The sequence below is a fragment of the Bufo gargarizans genome, chromosome 5 (genome assembly GCF_014858855.1).
Source record: "Bufo gargarizans isolate SCDJY-AF-19 chromosome 5, ASM1485885v1, whole genome shotgun sequence".
Taxonomy (NCBI): Eukaryota; Metazoa; Chordata; class Amphibia; order Anura; family Bufonidae; genus Bufo; species Bufo gargarizans.
Genome location: NC_058084.1, coordinates 400,187,110 through 400,197,714, shown reverse-complemented (window position 1 = coordinate 400,197,714; position 10,605 = coordinate 400,187,110). Strand labels below are relative to the sequence as shown.

Genomic DNA, 10,605 nt, shown 5'->3' with positions numbered 1-10,605 from the left:
TGATCAGGATTCTTCCGGCATAGAGCCCCGACGACGGAACTCTATGCCGGAAGAAAAGAACGCAGGTGTGAAAGATCCCTTAAAGGGACACTGACAGGCCCAATAGGCATCATTATCTATATATATGCATGCACAGGTCTTCTAATGTGCATTAAAAACATATAAGTATAACCCCTGTCCACATTATGAATACTGCAAACTCATGTTTTATAACCTGAACTAATCGCTGTTCTTTCTGCCCAAGGGGCGGGGTTTCAGCTCCACTTGCGCCCAGCCAGCCTCCCCCCAACCGCCGTTTTGAAGCGCCGCCCAGCTCATCAATATTCACTTAGCTGGGCGGCTTCTGCTGTCCCCGACCTTCCGAGATCCGGCGCATGCCCAATAGAAAGCTATGGGCATAAGACTCACTTTCAGCTTCTGCGCATGCGCCCGGCACCCATAGCTTTCTATTGGGCATGCGCCTGATCTCGGTAGGTCGGGGACAGCAGAAGCTGCCCAGCGAAGTGAATATTGATAAGCTGGGCGGCGCTTCAAAACGGCGGTTGGGCTGAGGCTGGCTGGACGCAAGTGGAGCTGAAACCCCGCCCCTTGGGCAGAAAGAAAAGAGATTAGTTCAGGTTATAAAACATGAGTTTGCAGTATTCATAATGTGGACAGGGGGGATACGTATATGTTTTTAATGCACATTAGAAGACCTGTGCATGGATATGTACAGCCAATTATGGTTATTGGGCCTGTCAGTGTCCCTTTAACATATATAGCATAGTGTTGTAGACTACAAAATTGGGGTGGGCTAGGTCTTTGGCTTGCCCTCTGCCTGCGCATTATGATGTCGACTGTACCTGTGTATAATTTGTGAATTGTTTGTACTGGACAAAACACATGTTCGTTATGAATTTTCAAGTTTTTAATCACCGTCTCTCTTTTTTCTATCTTAATTTCATTACCTAGATGGTATGCCACGGAGTATGGAGAGAGGAAGTCTGAGGCTGCATTCGTGTATGACGTGCGGTCATAACGTACTGAGGATGTCTGTTTATTTAAAAAATCTTTTTACATTTAGTGTTTTTACGGTTGCGGTCTGGTATTCACATGGCAGGTGGCGATGAGGAGAACCCTCTTAAAAGGGGTGGCGACAGGTGGGTCATGATCATTGATGCAATGCGACCCTGCACTAACAGTGTAGATGTGTGGTTGATCTGTGGTCACGGAGGGAGGCTCCACTTCCATTGCGTTGTGGCAGCCTTTATCCGATCCTACCTAGCCAGCTATGTTGTTATTATATGGCACGGATACGTGCTATTACCACCTTGATCCTGTGGTGGACCAGACTTAACTGCCACTTTGTGCGCATGCGCTGGTCAGTAAGTGGACTTTACCCGCATCCAAAATGGCCGATTTGACATCAGGGCTGAAAGACGCAGGCGCAGCATGACGACGACAGAGAAACTCAGAAGTACGAAACATACGTCATTCAGACATGAGCAGTTGCGCTTCAGGCACGCCGGACTGCACGAGTCAACATTGGATGTCAGCCATTCATCCTCTTATTTCCTCCTTCACCCTCCGTCTGCATTACCAATCTAGTAAGCACTTGGCACTTTGTATTATTGATTACAGCTGGCACCGCTAATGATATGGATATTATGGATATATTATGTCTATATATGAATTTTGATACACAACGTAATCATGAATGTACTTGGTTATTGAGTTATGTCTAATATGATCATGAATCACTGATTGATTTGTTTGCATTTCACTATCATGTAATTATAATGTATTTATTTTTTTTGATTATTTATTAATTGTAATGAAGTGAACACACATGGTTTGTAATATAACACTATGCTATATATGTTAAGCATTTTGTCTGTACACACTGCTTGAGGAAGGCTCCTGTATAGAGCCGAAACAGTTGCATGACCTGTGTGGGTAAATAAAGTATTTTAGCTATTTTTATCTCTTGGAGTGCTGCCCATTTATATATATATATATATATATATATATGTATGTAGCAGAGCTGTATAAGCGGATGGTCAGCCTCAGTGATGGTGAAAGAAAGAGAGAGGAACTCGAACTGTATGAGGCTGTTCAGCAACAGTGCTAGTGTGGAAATGACTATATATATATATATGTAGCAGAGCTGTATAAGTGGATGGTCAGCCTCAGTGATGGTGGAATAAAGAGTTGTAGCAGAGCTTTATATGCGGACCGTCAACCTGAAGGAGTTGAGTATAAGCGGATGGTCAGCCTCAGATGTAGCAGAGCTGTATAGGAAGCCCTTGAGCCAAACTTATGATAGGAGACTGGAGAAGAAACATGTTCCTGAGCTATATATGCATCTGTACATAGTGTAAGGTTTATACACAATGGTAGTACAGCTGTAATAGAAAGAAATCGGCATCAGTGCTGGGGGGTGGGGGGTGGTCATGTTTTATGGGAATCAAATGCACAGATTATAAGTCTACTGGCTGACAATCTTTAGAGCTAAGGTATAATATGGAATTGTAGTGTTTGCTGCCCAGAATGGGTTTCTAAAAGATCAGACTGAGATTGTGTGTAAAACTTTGCAGAAGAGCCAGGTGTTCCTGTGCACTGAGCTCACTTATCACAGCTCTGTGAGGGTTCCCCAGCAGGGGGAGGGGCCTCAGACACTGCAGGCTGCCAGACTGATGACTCATAGTCTTCACATGAACCGAGTAAGGCTACTTTCACACTAGCGCTTGATCGGATCCGTTCTGAACGGATCCGATCATATTAATGCAGACGGAGGCTCCGTTCAGTACGGATCCGTCTGCATTAATAACTTAGAAAATTTTCTAAGTGCGCAAGATGCCTGAGCGGATCCGTTCAGACTTTCAATGTAAAGTCAATGGGGGACGGATCCGCTTGAAGATTGAGCCATATGGTGACCTCTTCAAGCGGATCCGTTCCCATTGACTTACATTGTAAGTCTGAACGGATCCGCATGGCCAGGCGGACACCCGAACGCTGCAAGCAGCGTTCAGCTGTCCGCCTGTCCGTGCGGAGGCGAGCGGAGCGGAGGCTGAACGCCGCCAGACTGATGCAGTCTGAGCGGATTCGCTCCATTCAGACTGCATCAGGGCTGGACGGAGGCGTTCGGGTCCGCTCGTGAGCCCCTTCAAACGGAGCTCACGAGCGGACCGACGAACGCTAGTGTGAAACTCGCCTAAGAACTCAGCGCTCAGTGTGATGTCTTAAAAGCATGAGCGCACGGCGTCACTGGTTGCTATGACGCCGTGTGTTTCATGCCTCCGCTGCTGTACAGTAATACACTATACTATACTAGTGTATTACTGTACAGCAGCGCAGCGGAGGCATGAAGCGCACAGCGTCATAGAAACCAATGACGCCGTGCGCTCATGCTGTCAGGAGGAATCCCGGCCAGGTTTCCACGGTCCGCTCTCAGCCACGGAACACGGCCGTGTGCATAAGGCCTAAATCTGTGTTTTCGCTATCCTCAGAGTCAGCTTGAAGTCAAGCTAAGCCTGCCCCTTACCCTCTTCCCTTCACTGTGATTGACATCCTGCTGTGAGGCTGGGATCGTGCAAGTCTCGCGCATGCGTGGTGCGCTCCTTGTCACTGCTCCCCACTCAGCTGGCCGCTGTCCCCTTGACTTTAAGCTGACTCTGAGGATAGCGAAAACACATATTAAGGCCAATGCACACGGCTGTGAGCGGTCCGTGGTATGCAGGCCTGGATTCCTGCTGACATCAGGAGCGCACGGCGTCACTGGTTGCTATGATGCCGTGCGCTTCATGCCGCCGCTGCACTACAGTAATACACTGGTATGATCTATACGAGTGTATTACTGTAGTGCAGCGGCGGCATGAAGCGCACGGCGTCATAGCAACCAGTGACGCCTTGCGCTCCTGCTGTCATCAGGAATCCAGGCCGCCATACCACGGACCGCTCACAGCCGCGAAACATGGCTGTGTGCATTCGGCCTAAAACAGCGTTTTTATAGAGTATTCAACAACCAGTGGAGAAATGAAAAACATGATTAGGAACACACTGGGGGCTACTGAGAGGTAATGATGTCGGTTTAAAATGTGTTTTGGAGGTGACAGGTTCCCTTATAATATGCTCCACGAATGAGTTCAATCAGATGCAGAAGACTGCGTGCAGGAGCGCCCCCTATAGGAGATTAGAGGTACTGACTCGTGGTGAGCACACAGCGGGGTACAGGACCCAGCAGCACCGACCAGATAGTGAGTGCGCACTGCCGCCTCTCCCCTCCCGGCTGTGTGATTGCAGAGGGTGTTGTATAGGATTTGCCTCTGCAGGGCGGGGGTTCTATAAAGGCCGGCCTGCCGGAGCCGCTGGCTGACCCTCCCACACTAATCTTTGTTCGGTAGGTGAAGGTCCACACTGAGCAGTCGGCGGTGACCGCCCCTCTCACTGGTTGCGGTGGTGACAGGCTGGGGCAGAGGTCAGTGCAGTCGCTGCCGGGCACCATGCATCGAGTACGGGTTGTGCTGGGACATCTCCCGGGGACTTCCAGGGGGATTCGGGCTGAGACCACGGCAGCCACATCAGACCGATCTCAGGACATCGTGGTTGTGCACGGCAGGAGGACCCCAATCTGCAAAGCCAAGAGAGGGGGCTTCAAGGTGAGTCCTTGTAGGGTGTAATCCTGGGTCTGTCACTAAATTGCAGCATGGCTTCCTCTAAAGTCATATCATGGGCGACCACTTGGTACATGGGCACGTCTTAAAGGGGCTGTCTTAATCAGCAAATGCCACTTATCCTGTAGACGGTTAATACAAGGCACTTACTAATGTATTGTGATTGTCCATATTACCTCCTTTGCTGGCTTCATTCATTTTCCATAGCATTATGCACTGCTTGCTTCTAGGGGTTATGGCCACCGCTGCAGTGCATTTGTGCCTATGTGCGCTCCCACCAGGGGTCGCAGTAATGCCCGTACAAGCGTCTCTGATGCTTGTTCAGGCAATTTTACCCCCTGGAAAAAAAAGTCGAAGGTGTACCAATATGCCTTAGGCCTTGTTCACACTTCAGTGTTTGGTCAGTGATTTCCATCAGTGATTTGTGAGCCAAAACCAGAAGTGGAGCCTCCACAGACATAAGGTAGAAGGGAAAGATCTGCTCCTGTTCTGTGTTTAGAGTTGCACCTGGTTTTGGCTCACAAATCACTGATGGAAATCACTGACCAAACACTGAAGTGTGAACGAGGCCTTAGGGCTCTTTCACGCTTGCGCTTTTCTTTTCCGGCCTAGAGTTCCGTCGTCGGGGCTCTATGCCGGAAAAATCCTGATCAGGATTATCCCCATGCATTCTGAATGGAGAGAAATCCGTTCAGGGTGTCTTCAGTTCAGGACCGGAACGTTTTTTGGCTGGAGAAAATACTGCAGCATGCTGCGCTTTTTGCTCCGGTCAAAAATCCTGAACACTTGCCGCATCGACGGATCCGGAATAATAGCCCATTGAAATGTATTATTCCGGATCCGTCCCAACATCTTCAGTTGTTACGATGCAACGACGGATCCGGAAGTTGCGCCTGCGCCAGGAAGTAGGAAGGGCTTGGCTGGCGCGAAAAGACTGCGTTTTTTTTTTCCGGATCTGTCGTAGGGATCCGTACGACGGATCCCCGGAAAAAAGTTTGTTGGCTTCAGGATTTCCGGATCAGTATTTTGCCAAAAAAGCCGGAAAGACTCATCCGGAAAGAAAACATTATGCGTTCTTACACGTTTTTCCGGATCTGGCGTGTAATTCCGGCAAATGGAGTACACGACTGATCCGGACAACGCAAGTGTGAAAGAGCCCTTAAGGTACTTTCACACACACATTTGATGTGGATCCGTCATGGATCTGCACAGATGAATCTGCACCGATAATACAACTGCATGCGTTCGAAAACGGATTAGTTCCTATTATCTTTAACACTGGCCAAACGGATCGGTCTTGAACACCATTGAAAGTCACTGTGTTAGTGCAAACCGTCCCTGTTCACTTACATTGTCTGTTAGGACGGATCTGTTTGGCTCAGTTTCGTCAGACTGACAACAAAATGCTGCACGCAGCGTTTTGGTGTCAACATCCAAAGCGGAATGGAGGCAAACTGATGCATTCTGAACAGATCCTTTTACATTCAGAATGCATGAGGCAAAACTGATCCGTTTTGGGCTGCTTGTGAGAGTCCTGAACGGATCTCACAAACTCAATCCAAAACTCCAGTGTGAAAGTAGCCTTAGACCTTTCCTCCACATTCATCAGTGCTGTGAACGGCATGGGCAGCGCAGCGATGTGCCTGAAATAACCAATAACAAAGCTCCTTACAGCAAGGAGCTTTGTTATTGCTTGGTTATTGGCGCGCCAGAGCGATACCGGTCGGGTCAGGCAGGGGAAGCCGGTGGGAGCTGAAAGGAGGAGGGGGTGGCTGTAGTAAGGAGAGCGGGGCGCACTGCCTAAGGACCCCTGGAAACATGATAGGGCCGCTGGAGAGCTGTGGAGTCGCTTGACTGATCTGAGAGAAGAGCTGCCCCTCCCGCCATGTTGTGTTAGTGAAAAACCCAGCCTGTCAGTTTTCAAGTACTCCTCCTCGGGTAAAAATACTCCTCAAAATGGTCAGAGGAGTATTTTTACTCTTCTGGTAAAAACATAGTGCGACTTCAGGCTCCCGCAGTCCTGGCCACCAGAGAGGCCGGTGATTTTTCATTTTTTATTTTTTTCCCTACAGTGTGCAAGCACGGCCACTGTTACTGGATTGCCGGATAGTCATAACCCCCAGGAACTAGCAGTGTATAATGCTGTGGAAAAATGGAACCGCTCCTTTGAGGTCCTTTTACACAAACTAATGTGTCAGGCAATTATCCGGAACAAACCAGATGTTCCCAATAATTGCCTGATTGAAGGTCCTTTCACACCTACCTTTTGGCCGATCATTGGGGATGAGTGTTTGTATAACGCCTGTGTAGTAGGTGCCGGAGATCACCCGATGAACGAGCAAACACTTTCATCGGGCGACTGTCGATCTGCCAGGCCGGCTGTTTACACAGGCTGATCTGCTGCACAGGGACAATGATTTTTGATGGTGGCAGAATGACTTGATCACCAGATAATCAGGCACTGCCACTTTTTAACCGGGCCATTATCAGACATGAGCACCTGTACATATGTTCATGCCCGATAATTGACCTAATTATCGGTCTGTTTAAAAGGTGGAATACTGTCTTAAAGGGGTTGTCCCATCTAAGACATTGAGGGCATATCGCTAGGATATGCCTGAAATGTCTTGAACAGGCGCGGGTCCCACCTCTGAGACCTGCACCTATACTTAGAACGGAGCCCACAAATTCCCAGAGGGCATACCACACATGCACAGCCACCCTGCATTCATTCCTATGGGAGCACTGAAAGTAGCCAGGTGCTGTGCTTGGCTATTTTTGGAAGTCCCATTATGAATGGGAAGCGCGGATACCGTTCCATTCACTTCTATGGGGCTGATGGAAATGGCTGAGCCAGTGCTCCTGCTGTTTTCGGCTCTTCCATAGGATTGAATGGAGGGCGGCCACGAATGTGCTGTGTACCCTCCAGGACCTTGCGGCCTCTGTTCTAACTATAGGTGCAGGTCCCAGAGGCGGGACCCATACCGATCAGACATGGAGATGGGACAACCCCATAAATAGTAATTAACAGCGTTACTAATGAAATAATGATTTTATTTTTACTTTAGGAAACCACACCTGATGAGCTCCTGTCCTCTGTCATGACGGCGGTTCTCAAGGATTTGAATCTGAGGCCTGAGCTGCTCGGGGATATCTGTGTAGGTAAGGCGATACTTGGCTGCTTTTTTGCCATAAACACTAGATGCAGAAAGTGGCCTCTTAAACCCCATTTACACTTGCAGGGTAACCCAGATATCTGTATGTGTGAATGCAAGCATCCCCAATATCTGTGCTGGAGTTTACCCAGACTTTTTTTCCTTAATGCCCTGGTACTAAATCTGTGTTTTGCCCGCGTGAGTGCATGTGTGAGCACCACAGGGGATGTTCTGCTAAATCACCGTAGGAATGTTGCAGTACCTGCCCCATGTCTAGGCACCCGGAACATTTCCTCTGTAGAGAGGACACGCCTAACCTGGAACTACTCCGGACTGATGGCTACATGTATGAAAGACAAACTCCAGGAAGTCTCTGGACCTGAGATTCCTGAAATTTTCCAGAATTTAGGTGTGAAAACAGCTTTAGGGCCCTTTCACGCGACCATATTCTTCTGTCAGCATTCTTTCTGCAGTTTTTGTGGATTGGATGCAGACCCATTCATTTCAATAGGGCCACAAAAGATGCGGTACACTATGTGCTGTCCGCATCCACATTTCCCTTCCATGTCCTATTGTCTGTATTTGCAGACAAGAATAGGTATTTCTATCATGGAGAAGGACGCTCTATGGTTGTGTGAATGAGCCCTTAGTAACATATCTGCATTACTTCTGGTATCCTATCAGAGGGAAAGGGTCCCCTCAAGATATCTGAGAACAAGATGTCATTGTTGGGGTCTCTGCCCTATGACCCCCATCAGTCACTAGAATGAAGATTCTGCGCACTTTTATTTTCTTAGATTTTTGGATATTTGAGTACATTGTCTGAAAAACCCATTCAGTGCATTTGGGACTGTGTGCCTGCCTGTTACAGTGCCAATGCAGTGCATGGGAACATCACTGCCACATTTAATCTGTAAAAACTGCATTGAAAAAACGTTTTGTTTTTTTTTCCTCCACCCAACCACAGTCAGAATACATTCTGACTTTATTTGTTGGGCTGTGAAAACTTTTTTATATTTTTTAATTTTTTTTCCCCATATCATTTTTGCTCAGGTAGCCAGCTTAAACCTGTGCTGTAGGCATACATTGGCAGGGGTTTTCTGAATAGGAGGCCTTTATATGGTGTATATATACATTTAGAAGGTATTTGTCAACAGTTTTGACCATGCCAAACTTGTGAATGCACTAGCCAGGAGTTGGGGAGAGCAGTAGATACATACCTTTTGTGGTGTGGATATGAACTTTTATTCTGCCTACCTGCAAGTGCCCAGGAGGTGGAGTTTCAGTGCATCACGACCCCTCCCCTCTGCTGAGTGACAGCTGTTCTGGTTGGATGCTATATCTGTCACTCAAAGCAGATTGGAGGGGCTGCACAGAGCACTTCACACTAAAGCTCTATCTAGAGGGAACTTGCAGGAGCAGACTAAAAATTCATAATCGCACTACTCCTGATAGGCCTCATGCACACGACCGTTGTGTGCATCCGTGGCCGTTGTGCCGTTTTCCGTTTTTTTTCGCGGACCCATTGACTTTCAATGGGTCCGTGGAAAAATCAAAAAATGCACCGTTTTGCAGCCGAGGCCGTGATCCGTGTATCCTATTTTTTTGACGGACAACGGTTCACGGACCCATTCAAGTCAATGGGTCCGTGAAAGAACACAGATGCACACAAGATTGGCATCCGTGTCCGTGATCCGTGGCCGTAGGTTGCTTTCATACAGACGGATCCGAAGATCCGTCTGCATAAAAGCTTTTTCTGATCTAAGTTTTCACTTCGTGAAAACTCATATCCGACATGGTGATGGGGACGCTTCTAGTTAGAATACACTGCAAACTTTGTACAAGACTGCCCCCTGCTGCCTGGCAGCACCCGATCTCTTACAGGGGGATATGATAGCACAATTAATCCCTTCAGGTGCGGCACCTAAAGGGGTTAATTGTACTATCATATTCCCCTGTAAGAGATCAGGGCTGCCAGGCAGCAGGGGGCAGACCCCCCCCCCCCCCTCCCCAGTTTGAATATCGTTGGTGGCACAGTGTGCGCCCCCCATCAGGCCCCCCCTTCCTCCCTCTAATGTTAGAAATCGTTGGTGGCACAGTGTGCGCCCACATCGCCCCCCCCTCCCTCCCTCTATTGTAATAAATGGTTGGTGGCACAGTGTGCGCCCACCATCGGCCCCCCTCCCTCTATAGCAGTAACAACATTGGTGGCACAGTGTGCGGCCTCCTATTCCCCCCCCCCCGATCGGAGTCCCAGTTTAATCGCTGGGGCTCCGATCGGTAACCATGGCAACCAGGAAGCTACTGCAGCCCTGGTTGCCATGGTTACTTAGCAATAGTACAACAGTAGAAAATTCATACTTACCTGCTTGCTGCTGCGATGTCTGTGAACGGCCGGGAGCTCCTCCTACTGGTAAGTGACAGTTCTTTAGCAATGCGCCGCACAGACCTTTCACTTACCAGTAGGTGGAGCTCCCGGCCGGACACAGACATCGCAGCAGCAAGCAGGTAACTGAGTCTTCTACTATTGTACTATTGCTAAGTAACCATGGCAACCAGGACTGCAGTAGCGTCCTGGTTGCCATGGTTACCGATCGGAGCCCCAGCGATTAAACTGGGACTCCGATCGATCGGAACTCCGCTGCCACCAATGATGGGGGGGGGGGGAGGGAATGGGAGGCCGCACACTGCCACCAATGTTGTTACTGCTATAGAGGGAGGGGGGGCCGATGGTGGGCGCACACTGTGCCACCAACGATTTATTACAATAGAGGGAGGGGGGGGGGGGCGATGGTGGG

The 10,605-nt window shown here is 48.7% G+C and overlaps 1 protein-coding gene across 1 annotated transcript in view; it reads left to right on the top strand.

Annotated features, from left to right (window-relative positions):
• The first annotated feature begins 4,246 nt into the window (after positions 1 to 4,246).
• ACAA1 (acetyl-CoA acyltransferase 1) overlaps positions 4,247 to 10,605 on the top strand; it is a 38,046-nt gene continuing 31,687 nt past the window's right edge. Inside the window, exons 1-2 of the mRNA XM_044295731.1 lie at positions 4,247 to 4,637; positions 7,721 to 7,814. Coding sequence (XP_044151666.1) covers positions 4,482 to 4,637; positions 7,721 to 7,814 — 250 coding nt within the window. The 5' untranslated portion in view covers positions 4,247 to 4,481. The remainder of the gene's footprint in view (positions 4,638 to 7,720; positions 7,815 to 10,605) is intronic.